At 40.2% G+C, this 13,349-nt stretch overlaps 1 protein-coding gene and 2 pseudogenes across 1 annotated transcript in view; all 3 read right to left on the bottom strand.

Annotated features, from left to right (window-relative positions):
- Positions 1-10,316, bottom strand: part of NDUFAF4 (NADH dehydrogenase (ubiquinone) complex I, assembly factor 4) — a 13,113-nt gene extending 2,797 nt beyond the window's left edge. The window contains exon 1 of the mRNA XM_010006328.1: positions 10,301-10,316. Within this exon, the coding sequence (XP_010004630.1) occupies positions 10,301-10,316 (16 nt within the window). The remainder of the gene's footprint in view (positions 1-10,300) is intronic.
- A 71-nt stretch (positions 10,317-10,387) lies between these two features.
- On the bottom strand, positions 10,388-12,377 carry LOC104396482 (annotated as a pseudogene).
- A 185-nt stretch (positions 12,378-12,562) lies between these two features.
- Positions 12,563-13,349, bottom strand: part of LOC104396481 — a 1,009-nt pseudogene continuing 222 nt past the window's right edge.

Genomic DNA, 13,349 nt, shown 5'->3' with positions numbered 1-13,349 from the left:
CGCAGCTGCCGCCGCTTGGGTTCTCAGAGGGGCCAGGCTCGGTGGGAGCTGCCGGCTCCTGCTGCTCGGCTTCCCCCGCACCCCGGGAACGCCTCTCGGTGTGTGTAACGTGTCCCAGCCTCTCAAGCGCTTCCCGTTTTCCTGCGGATAGTGGTAGCAGGGTAGTATTGAGGGATGTGGTGCCTCTTATTCTCGCTAACATGTACAGTATTTCTCTATGGGTGCCTCACTGGCTTGTTCAGTGACAGAAAATGAGTTTGCTGAGCTCTAGAACACATACTCGATGTGGAAATCACCACAGTTCCCCAGAGCGGTTTAGAATGTGTGGGCTATGAAATATTAGCAGGGTGCAGACCCTCTCAGACCAACCAGATAACCTTCCTGCTGCAAAAACTGCTAAACGGCAAGAAAGAGTTGTGAGAATGTACTTAGTCTTCAGCCATGTAAGATGAGAAAGGCACAATTGTAGACAAGTAAAATTGTTGAAATGGAATCAGCAGTTTGAAGATTGAAGAAGAAAAACAAGCATGAAAAGATAAATCCTCCAAGAGAAATGAAGGCAGTAAAAGCAACACTAAGAACTGTTAGTCTGTTGCAAGAAGTAGTAGAGCCTGATGATCCTCTCTGCATGATTGTGGAGTCAACCAAGGCAAAGAAGGTTATTAGGGATTTACACATTCCAGCTGATGTGGGAATTGGCCAATAAGTAATTGCTTATGTTCTTAAGTTGTGTATGTGTATATGCTGTTCATAGATTATTTTTTTTTAATGCATGGTAATAGTTGCCTGACTGAAGTGCCTTGGAGTCAGACTGTTCATGAAGGACAGAGTCAAGACTCAACTTCTTGCTGTGATATATATATATATATTTATTTTTTTTAGGAGGAAAACACTTATTTTCTGCCCTTGCAGCCATCTAGTTGTGCTTATTACTGTGGGCATGCAAAACTTGGGTTTTCAGAACTTAGTCTTTATTTATTAATTACTATTAATTATTAATATTATTATTAATTATTGATATTGTCTATTAAAATATTATTATTAAGAATATATCTATTAAATTATCTATTATTTAATAATGACAATAATGATGTGATAATTATTAAGGCTACAGTGTGCTTGAATACTGTATGATGAATGACAGTGTTTTCCTTAGTGGGAAGCCAAAAGACAAGCTGGTGGATGAGGAAAGCCAAACAGACTTAAAAAGGCAATGGAGGTTACCACTTACAAGGTAGTGTAAGCACAGTCTGTGCTGGATCTCTGCTCTCTTGAGGAATCCTGAAGGTGCAGTTCCTCCATTTCTTCGTTTTAAAGGCTCTGTAGGAGAAGGGCAGAAACATCTTTAATTTATGTTCTTTGGTAATAAACTTACTGACCCTCTCTTATTTTTGGCACTGGGCATGTAGCTATAGTAAGAAGATAAGTTATATTTGTGGTACTAGGACATGGAGGCTCTTAAAGATGCTGGACTGAGACTGGTGCTAAGTTTAATTATGTATGAGTAGTCAGTTACCTGCTGGCTAAGCCTATGTTCTTGAGTAAAGGGTTTGATGCTTTTTTCAAGGAGTTAGCCTGTCTGGTGCAGATGTAATGGTAAAATTCACAAGGATGCCTTTGATGGTTATAGACCCTTGTTGTGTACTTCACCACTTCTCTGGGACATTAATCTGTCTGTGGATGTGAGCCACTGTGCCCAATTTGGAAAGAAAGATTCTCCTTTAAAAAACTTAAGAACTGCCAGTGTCTGGAATCAAACTCAGCACAGGGCTTCTGTCTCTGTAAAGCCTGAATGGGGCTAACACTGCTGTAATATCTACTGACAGCAAAATAAATTCACCAGAAGGCAGTCAGTTAAAAATAAAGAGTGATGTCATGCTTTGCCTGTCACTTCCTATCACACAAGGATGGCACAAGGCTGCTCTTTTTATTTATAAGGAAGCATCAGAAGTACAAAATTTTTATTCTAGAAGAATTTCTTAGACTGTAACAAGCAGAAGAGCTGAGATTAAAAACTTTTTTTTTTTTTTTAATAATTTGGTATTTACCAATGTGACCATGTTGATATTAAATACCAGCAAACAAGAACTTGGATTTTTTTTTCCATGTAAAGTATCTGCAGGTATAATTATTTAAAAATGAACGTATAGTTCCTCAAAGCATAGGAACTCAGTATATTCAGCTTATACAGTGTTTGTAACAAATGGGATACAGTTTTCCAGAGAATTTAAAAACAACAAAATAAATAAGTTCATAAGTAGCTCTTGAGAGAAGAACAAAACCAGAAGAACAGAGGCTATTCAGCCGAGTTCATGTTTACCAGCTGCCTGTTCTTGACAGCAGGCAGCGTTAAATAGAGTGAGAGGACAAGGGGTAATGGTTTTAAACTGAAAGAAGAGAGATTTAGGTGAGACATTAGGAAGAAATTCTTTTAATGTGAGGGTGGTAAGACACTGGCTCAACTTGCCCAGGGAAGCTGTGGCTGTCCCATCCCTGTCCCAGGTTGGATGGGGCTCTGAGCAACCTGGTCCAGTGGGAGGTGTCCCTGCCAATGCAGGGGAGTTGGAACTTGGTAATCTTTGACATCCCTTCCAACTCCAAACATGCTGTGATTCTGTGTGCCAGAGGCTGCCACACCAGGTCTCCTTTTAATCCTTTCACACCCCTAAGAGAGAAACTTACAAAACTATTGTGCACCTGGAAAAGAAAAAGTATATTCGTGAGCAGTCTTTGAATCTTTTGGTTTGATTTTTCACCTCAGTTCTGATTTAATATTTTGTGTCCTTCATTTTACATTTTCAGCTAGTTCTGTAGCTGGATGGAAAATAAAGAAAATAATTTTGGTAGTTAACTAGTATCAAAAGTCTGATTGATATATTGAAAATTCCCTTTAGAGAAGGGAGAATAGGAATGTCTGGTCTTACCTTGTTTTGCTGTGATGTACTATTAAGGTTCCTCTGCTGTCTTTATCATTCAGAAAAGCAGGAATCAGAATATTTGTCCAGGTGGACAGTTAATCTCAGTAAAATAAGGCTTTTTTTTTTAGTAATGGGTGCCAAATTTGAGAGTTTTGAGAGGAAGCAGGTGAGGGTTGCAATTAGTTATGCTCTGAGAATGACACAGAGGTTGACAGCAGAGGAAAATTAGAAGTGCCCTTATACAGCAGCAGCACTGGTTTAGGTTTAAATCTGTCCACATTTTCCACCACAATGTTTTCCTCTTCTTCTATTTTTTTTGGTTGCTGTTTCTTCATAATTTATAGCAATCTAAAGGGATACTCTAGCAAATTCTTGTACAATTAGGACTCAAGGAATTGAATCCTGTGTCCTGATTACTGGTTTCCCTGTAAACCCAATGAGAACATTGATCCATTTGTTCTTTGTTTCATCAGCGTTAGGCAGAACCAGCAAACAAAGCAGTAGCAAGAACTGGTTATAAGCCAAGCAAAAATGACTGTCCTGCAACTTGGTAAAGACAAACTCAAGAAAGATGGACATTTAGACAACTGTTGCTGCAGTGAATTATGGTTGTTCTGTTACTTAATTCAGTTGGTTTCTGTGTTACTGGCTTCAACTGATCCATCTTTTACTGGCTTCCTAAGTACCTATAAATACATGGAAGGCTTTTACTTAATTCCAAGCTGTGATCAGTGTTACTGAACACTTGCATCTTTTCAAGGCTAGGTGGCTGCAGTGCTTTATTTAAAGGCATTTTTGTCAGGTCCTCATATGGATGAAGTTTATGGAGAAGGCAGCAAGCTCAACCAGTTTTATTTATCCCATTCACACTTTAATTGCCCTCTACCATTTGAAAATTGTGTATTTGTGAGCATAGTTTACATGAAAAATTTAAGTCTGTTCTATTTAGCCCTGTGAAGCCAAATTTTGTGCAGAGCAGGAAAGCCAAAATAACCTTAGATAACACTTCCAAAAGAATTTATACATATGAATAAAATAAGTCTTAAGAAGCTGGAGATGTTACAGCATTGTTTAATAGCTCAGTGGCTTAATCAGTGTTCTGCTGAGTAAGTAGCATTTGAGTCCCTGCCCTATACCTGTATCTGCCTGGCTCAAACAAAGCATGTTTTGCAAAGCTTTAACAAACGGTGCTGCAATTCTGTGTCTTTCCTGCCTGCTCCCACAAGCCATTTCTATGGATTTGAAGGCCTCCATTTCCAAGAAGCAAACACATCTACACTAATGGTAGAAGAGGCTTCTATTAGGAAGAGCTATGCAGAGCAAAGAAAATGTGACCACAGGGTGACAAACTTTGAGTAAAAGTCCTGAAGTAAAGCAGAACATGTAACATTATATTACCAAAAGATAAACTACAGAGCAAGATTTGAAAAAGATATCAGATTAATTTAGCATTTAGTCCAAGAATCAAAGGACAAACCATCATCTTAACTTTCCTAAGATCTACAGTCACCAGTAGAGTAAAAAGAGGCAACACATATTCATATTGCTGACCAGGGGAAAACAGACTTATTCTCTATTTATTTCCTGTAGCATGGAAGATGGTGTTATATTTTATTTAGGAACAAAACAGTATGGATTATTGCAACACATTGCAGAAAACTACCTGTTGTAACAGGAATCATGTCCACTACATAGGATTTGGTCCCCTCCTAATGCAGTAGTACCAATTAATGTATGCAAAAAATGTCTGGAATTGGATTAGCTCACAGAGAATGATAGAATTAAGACAAATATTGCTGTGCTGTTTTAGCTAATTTTGCATTATTTCTAAATAGTATATATTATGTACAATGATAGGGACAATTAATTGCACTCTTAATACAGGTTTTCTGAGCCCTTTTCATTTTCACTTGTAGATATCACCATTTCCCTGAGAGCTTACATAGACAAATTGTGCTGGTAGAGAATGCAATAGAGAAACAAGAAAACATTTCCATGATGTCAAAATATGCCAACCAGTATTAAAGTTCACCTAGAAATCATCACTGAAGTTAGAGAGCTCTTTCTGCAGCATCAAGAATCTGGGGGTAGCCTGTGGGACACAGATGAATTTTGAACAATTGCATTTACTAATTATATAAAGTGAAACAGTGTCTAAATATGCAAGTGTCAGGTTGCTCTGAGGGCTACTAAAATAGACCATTAATGACATCCCAAAATATTTAAAGTAGTATTGCCTCTACCTACTAAAAGTTCATTTTTAGATTGTGTAATAAGGACATGATAATCTTCAAAGCTCCAGCTTTATAACCCAGATTTACTGAGACCCCTTGAAGGCAGAATTTGTTTGTGTAAGATGTTTTTGGGATCAAGATGAAGCTACCACACTTTCCTGTATACATAATGCAAAAACAGTGTTCTCGAGCATCAGTACAAGAACTCTATAGGGATTAACATACTTTTGGGCTAGAAAATTAATGCTGAAAATACTCCAGGTTTCTTTAGGTGATGAACAGTTTGTCAGGATGACTCATCTTCTAATATGGATTAAGACCAGGCCTCAGTATCTAACAGCTGCCTTGAGATGATGTTCTCTGCTGCATCTATAGTAAGTAGCAGAACTCTCAGCCTGTGGATGATGGAGACTTTAACTCCATACACTGAGTTAATCCAGAGGAAATGTCTGTTGATGCCTGTCTGAATTATGGCAGCCAAGCTTCTCTTGCCATAAATAATTCCAGTCTCTCTTCAATAGTTTGTGACATGGGCCAGCTTCTCCCTGTTATAAAATCTCTAATATTAAAGACCATAGAAAGGATCCCTGCAGGGCATCTCTCTTTGCAGCACAGTGAAATTCACCTCTCACCCAATCAAGAACTGAGATGTTTATATTACTGCAAGCTCCATCAGAGGGAACATGATAATTCATTTGTTGTTCTTTAACACCCTAACCTGTTTGGAAAATGTGGGTGATTCCGTAAATGGTTAATTGCTACAATGATGCAGTGTTTTCTTCTTTTCACACCCTGGTGGATGTATCATACTCTGCCTTTGGGCATGGGGCAGAGAAGCAGGGGTACTTCCTTGTCACATGGGAGACAGAAGAACGTCAATCCCAGAATCTGTTCTCTCTCTCTCTCTTCCAGTGCTGAAACGTGACATACCAGTGATCTCCACTAGCAGGCTGCAGCACACTTTGCGTGGATAGTCTCATAAAATGAACTTTACATTTCAGGCTGTTGTAGACACCGGTAAGAAAGCAAGATACATTTTTCTTTTTTTAATAAATGCATGAGCATAAAATGCCAGGTTGGAAGGGACCTCAAGGATCACCTGGTCCAACCTTTCTAGGTACTATTCTAGTTTATATGAGATGGCTCAGCACCCTGTCAAGCTGAGACTTAAAACTGTCCAATGTGGAGGAATCTACCACTTTCCTTGGGAGACTATTCCGATTTTTTTTTTTTTCAGAGACTCCTTGTTTAAGGGGTCTCAGTTCAGACACTGACGTGCTGGAATAAGCTGATCACTGATATGCACAGAACATCATCTGGGAATCTACCTAGTTCTTTCTGCCATGGTTTATCAGTTCATGCTCTGAAAATGTGAAACCATACAGGACCTTCAATAATGCCCTAAAATACACAGAGCACTGTTAGAACACGCATTGAGGAGGCTGTAAGCCTGGTAGCATTTGCAGAAACAACTTAAAACTTCCTAAAGCCAAAACTGTAAGTGCAAGGTGCATCAGCCTACAATGACTGGTGTCTTCAAGTGCTGTTGCATGGCAAAAAAAGTGATCACTTATGAAATCAACTGTTCTCAAGGTCATATCTGGAAAGTGGATAGTCCCATGTTGTGGAAGACTAAGAATAATGCACTACACATGTTAATATTTCTGTCACATGCTGTGTTTCTAATGTGTACCTGCTAACCCTTTGTATTCTGCTTGAGATGTTCTAACTTACAGAGCTTTATGATTAAAGAATTAAAGATATTTTTTTTCTTAAAACTGTAAGAAAGGAATTGCTGATGTGCATAGTTATTTTGTTCTTAATGAACGTTCTAGACTGGTGAAAATTCTGCTGAAATAGATATTCAGCTTCAGGTCATTTGGATGCCATTTCAGGCTGCAGAGCTTACCTGCAGTAAGGTCCTCTGCATAACTACTTCTTCTTTCCTCATGAGAGGGTCTTTAATTGTGGAAGGGATATTAAGTCCCTTGGTTTTGCAGATAGACTAAGCCAAGTAAGTTGCTTATGCGAGCTCTACCTCAGTTTCTAACACCTGCATCCTCCCTCTTACTCTTATTAGGTAAAGGACTGCTTGTCTGATTGTCTCAGAATTAAAAGTGCAGCAAACATTCAGCCATTCTTTCAGATCTTCACTATCTCCATGCTACTTTCCATTGTAGGAAAGAATTTAATGTAAGAAAAAGCTGAAGGAGGAGTAATCTGAAGAGGCTGTGGTTCCTTAGGTAGTTGGTTTTGAAAACAAAGGCCTGCAAGTGCTCTTGTTACCAGAGTGATGGTGCCACGGCTTGCATCAGGCTTAATAGAGGGTTACATGTACAAGCTCATCTATCACAATGGAAAAACGCACTGCAGAAGTGCATAGTCTTTTTCCTTCTTCCTGACAATTTTCCCCAAGGCTCTATCCCTGCTTTTCCTTTGCCAGCTCTACTGTGATCCCTTTCATCTGGTCATGGAACTTCTTGCACTTTGAAGCTTCCTGCTCCTCTTGCAGCAGCTACATGCTAAATGGAACACCTACATTTTCAGAGTACTGGCAGTAAAATACATTGCTTGATGTTAGAAATACACCTCCCACTTCATAGAAATAAAAGCTGTGAATTGCCACATCTAACGTGCCAGACTATTTTGATTTCAACAGCTGAAAAGTGGAGAATGTTTCTGTTTAAAGCAGCCTCAGGCTGAGCCATGCTCTGCTGTTCTTTGGGACTGGGGGGATCTAGAAAAGGGAGACACAGGAATCAAAAAAACCCAAACATTTACATTCCTGTAGGGGGCCTACAGGGAAGCTGGGGAGGGGCTTTTCATCAGAGAAGATAGTGATAGGACAAGGGGTAATGGTTTTAAACTGAGAGAGGGGAGATTTAGGTTAGATATTAGGAGGAAATTCTTCACTCTAAGGATGGTGAGGAACTGGAATGGGTTGCCCAGGGAGGTTGTTGATGCAGGGGGTTTGACCCTGCTACCCATTGGGAAGCTTCTTGCCTCCTGTAGGGAATGTCACCTCATTTGACTAAAGCTGTTCCAAATTTAAGAACCAGGTCAAGGAAGTAACCTAGACAACTCTGATGTTACATCTAACACTGCTATTTATATATCTGCTGCTGAGAAAGGAATAGTTACTCCCTCACCTGTTTCAATTTTCTTTTGCCCATGGGGCTTCTTTTAAGCAGGTGCTGTCATACAATTGGTATTTGTCAGCTCCAGCAATAAGGAGAAAGGAGGGTAGCTGAGCAATACATATCCTGGCACAGTGGTGACTGGTTATACAAGCTAGGAGGTGATTTGCTACAGAGCAGCTCCGTGGAGAAGGACCTTGGAGTCCTGGTAGACAACAAGTTCTCTATGGGACAACAATGTGCCCTTGTGGCCAAGAAGGCCAATGGTATCTTGGGGTGCATTAAGAGAAGTGTCTGCAGCAGATCGAGGGAGGTTCTCCTCCTGCTCTGCTCGGCCCTGGTGAGACCTCACTTGGAGTATTGTGTCCAGTTCTGGGCTCCCCAGTTCAAGAGGGACAGGGATCTACTTGAGAGAGTCCACGGGGGGCTACAGAGATGATTAAGGGACTGGAACACCTGTCTTATGAGGAAAGGCTGAGAGACCTGGGGCTGTTTAGTCTAGAGAGAAGACTGAGGGGGGATCTAATTAATGTATATAAATAAATAAGGGCTGGGCATCAAGAAGGCAGGGACAACCTCTTTTCACTTGTGCCCTGTTATAGGACAAGGGGCAATGGATTAAAACTCTAGCACAGAAAGTTCCACCTTAACATGAGGAAGGACTTCTTTACTGTGGGGGTCATAGAGCACTGGAACAGGCTGCCTGGAGAGGTTGTGGTGTTTCTTTCTCTGGAGACTTTCAATAGCTATCTGGATGCCTTTCTGAGTGATCTGCTCTAGTTGGTGTGTTTGTTTGTTTGTGTTGTGGGTTTGTTTGGTTTGGTGTTTTGTTTTGCTTTGGTTTTTTTTTGTTTGTTTTGTCCTGCTCTGGCAGGAGGGTTGGACTCAATGATCTTCAGAGGTCCCTTCCAGCCCCTAATATTCTGTGATTCTGTGATTTTAAATGTTACCCAAAAACTATAATGAAAAAGCCCTTCCTAGTGTGCCTGGAACAACTAGGTGCTGTAATGTTCATAGAAGCTCTGGTGACAGGAATTTTGAATTTACTTTTCCTTTATGCTGTCAGAAGGAGTAGCGTAAAATTCTGTATCTATGTTTGAAAACAGTTTCAGTTTTAAGCTCAACCCAGCTGTACCCTGAGGCTGAAACATGGCCATGTTTTGGCAGCAGGGAAGAGTGCCGTATGTTGCAGTGATAAAGGAATTACACTGATGCCAATATCTAAACTCAGACTTATAAAAAATATCTAAGGGAGTGTATTTGTACAAATAGAAGCTTTTAGAGAGAGAGAATAAAAAAGCCTGACAAGTCTGTATTTAAGGATAATTTTCCTGTCTCTTTAACAGTCATGCACTTTGTAAATGCTGCAAACCACAACTGACTATTATTCTTGAAGATGTATACAACACATAAATCCATTGTGTTTCCCCATTACACAGAATTGCTTGCTGTCTAGCTCCAAGCTTCCAATGGCCATAGGACAATTCCATTCTTTGAATAAGTTCTTATCTCCTGACTGGCTTCTAGTGAGCACATATGTGAAACTGATAAGATTCTTTTTTTAACAGTCATTCAGTCAGGCTTCTAAAGCAGAGTATGGCTGTGGAGACCCTGGACATGGCTGGCAGCAACATGACATACTCTTTCTATTTTTGTCAGTATAGGCTGTTGGTTTGTAGCTCTCATGGGTGACTTCCAGTGCTTTTAAAATCATCAGTTTGTTTTAGTGCCAGCAGTATGTTAAGGACCTTTGAACACAAAAGACTATTTGTATTATTGATATGCATATAATAAAATCGATTACAGCATCTATTTGTACAAGGTGGTAGTTCCAAACCATATCTACTGCAGCTTAATGCAGAACAAAATATCCAATACAAACCACTGATCTCTGTCACAAACATTGTTTTATATTGTACACACTAAAGCTGCAGTGTCTCATTGCTGGAAGAGGACTACTACTGATCCCTAAAGCTGACTGTCTGAGCAGTTTTAAAGTCACTCTGTTTACCAGTATCCCGAGACATGTTTGTGAGATTGCTAAGAAGTATCTGAGAACAGACAATGGACCCTACCAGCTGCTGCTTCTTTTCACCATTTATGTTCTTGAGCTCTTGAAGGAAATTATCCAGAGATACAGTAAATTTGTAGAAGTTTTACTGCTGTCTAGGCCCATAGTTTCAAGTTAAACATTTTCTTGCCCAGCAGTGATGGTGGTCTTCAAACTTCCATTTTTGACAGTTTACCAGCTAAGTTCTTCTGCATCTCCTGTGCCAACAAGTCCAGCTGGCTTTGCAACAAAGACACTAATTCATTTGTGTTCTTTCTATATACAAGCCTTGTCATTTCCACTTCTCTTAAATTCTCACAGTATTTTGCAGATTAATAAAACCACTGTCTGTTTCTTCTTGTATTTTTTTTCAGAGTGCGACACAGATAATAATTTCCTTTTAGAGTCCTCCATCTCATTAGTCACAGTAGAAAATTTGTGTTATTCTGAAACTGACAGTTTAGTTCCAGTACAATTTCCATCACTGGCATCAAGATATTTAATGCTCTTCCTAGTCCACATATATATTCCTCAGTCAAGCTCAACAGCTCAGCTTTACTAGCAAATGGCAGTCTTATTTTGTAATATTTTTTCAGATGTAAAAGAAAGTTCAGTGGACACCAATTTTTTTAAAGAGGCAAAAGACACTGATACAAGTAATGCAAATACATTAGCTGCTGAACAACTGGTAGACAGGCCACCTATAAAATATGCATAAGCTTTCAACATCTGTTGCTGCTTCAGACGGTTCTCACTAACTGAATCTTGTGTTTTGTTGAACAAAACATTCATTTCTCCTGCAAATGTGTTTGGACAATGGCATTGTGTTGATCAACAGCCTTCTTATGATCCAGCTTTGCACAGGTACCTCTTTTGTATTAATAGTACTGACCAAATGGCTAGCTGTGCCCTGAAGGTTGTATTTGATCTTTTCCAAAAGTTAAACACATACTCTTTCTCAGCCAGAGGAACCTTAGTTTCTTGCAGATCTGTCTGTGTTTCTTTCAGTTTTTTCTCCTGGATTTTCAGATCTGCTAAGGTTTGTTTTTATTAATTTCAGTGATTGTTTTCACCTTCTTCTTCCCTGATGCTGATTATGCCAATATATTCTGCAATGTGTTATTCCTAAATTGTCAGCTCTTCCTTTAAGGGCTTAATGAACTTTCAGTGAAAATACAGACTCCATGTTACTCTTGTGCAGCAGCCAAGTCTCCTTTTAGAGGCTCAATCGCTTCAGTCTCTTCCTTAATAATAGCTCCTGGCTGCTGCTGGTTAACTTCAGGCTTCATTATACTCCTTGCTCTGTGAGCTCATCCCAGTGTAGTCAATGTTTCCTCAGTATTTATCTAGGTGGGAGAAACTGGCAATTACTGATGATTGTCAGGGACTGTTCGGTGACTTGCAAGGGTATGTGGATTTACTGTGTCTCCAGCTACTCAGGATGGAGTCCTATGTTGTGCAAGCATGAAGAGTGCAGGAGGGATGGCAGGCTATCCCACTTCCCTCCGCTCCTCGCCACTTGCCTCCCCTGGTACATTTCTAGCCGCTGCTCTGTGCATCTGCGGATACCAGAACCTTCCAGAACTGTGCAGGTGCAGAAGCTCAACTGTATGTTGCCTCACTGAGGTGGCGTCCGAGGTGTCCCCTGTCTCTGGGGCACAGGACATTATGAAAGGGGTGAAAGTGCCATGTGCTGGTTTACCCACCACCCGTGGGTGGAGGCTGGCAGAGTCAGACAGCTCACTGAAATGAAAGGTGGTGATACATCTGTCCTGTCTTCTCATCTGTCTCTCCATCTTTCCTTTCTGTCTTCTCTCCTTCACTTCTAAGAGTTAAAGGGTTACAAACTTCTAGCCCATGTCCTTAGGTCCATCCATGCACCTGTTACAGCAGTAGTCATTGTGAGTGGACAACTTGGCGATTGCCCCGCCATTAGCATCTGAGCAGAGAGCTCTTCATAAAGCATTTGCTGTGGTTCCTCTGGGCTATTTGCTGTGGCTTCTCTTTCACCACGCACTGCTGCCCAGATGCCACTCATGTACTTTTTGGGGTATAACAAAACCCACCGAGTGGCATGAGACAATGACCTTTGTTGTTCTCAAGAGGATCATGAAGGATTTTTTGAAGTTAAGATTCTGTGTCTCCTTTCATAAGAGCAATAATATAACTCCTTCTCCAGTCAGAACAGACCACTTAGTATTTCCAGCCTCACAAGCTTTTTTATCAACTCTCCCAAACCAAAGTGTTTTCACTTCCTGTAAGATCAACCAAATTTATCTTCACAGTTCTCACAAGCTCTTGTCCATCTTGCTCTGGTTTCTTTCATATAGAGGGTACCTGAAAACACAGAGTAGGATCAATATGCATTCATGTAAGCAACTGCAGTAGTTCCTTTTGCTGCGCTTCTTTCCAAGATTTGATAGGCTTCATTTTTGTTTTGTACTGATATTTCTTCAAAGCCTTTCAAATTTACACTTATCTTGTTTATGGGATCATCAAAGAGCTGCAGTCTTTCTCCAATATGTGGAGCAGGATTCAGATCACAAAGCTCTTCATAATACATTTCCAGACGAGAAGCTTTACACATAAAAAGTAAGTATTGATCTTTTGTTTTTTTTCTGATATTTGATGCAATATATTATACTTAGTAGTAAATCCTTTTCCCAAGTATGTTTTTTATTCAGCCTCCCCTTAAATTGTGAATATCTTTCCAACACCAGTTTGGCCATAAATGATCACTGTATAGATGTATCCATAATAACTTCATACAGAATGTGACAACACTCCTGAATGTATCAGTTGTCTGTGACACCTCCAGTGCAGGCCCTACCTTCATTTCTTGCTTGATCACATTTTACAAAAGCATACAGTTGCTTTGCATCCTGAGGCATGAAAAGGCTTGCACCACACCACCACCTGGATGTTCCTGCCCCTTATGTTCTTCATGTAGCCACTTTCATGGAAGAGCAAAGAAGCCATGCTGGGCCTCAGGGCCAGTCTGCCAGGGAAA

This window comes from Chaetura pelagica, unplaced genomic scaffold (genome assembly GCF_000747805.2).
Source record: "Chaetura pelagica isolate M959 unplaced genomic scaffold, ChaPel_1.0 scaffold399, whole genome shotgun sequence".
Taxonomy (NCBI): domain Eukaryota; kingdom Metazoa; phylum Chordata; class Aves; order Apodiformes; family Apodidae; genus Chaetura; species Chaetura pelagica.
The sequence above is the reverse complement of the archived record's forward strand: the minus strand, read 5'-3'. Positions and strand labels throughout refer to the sequence as shown.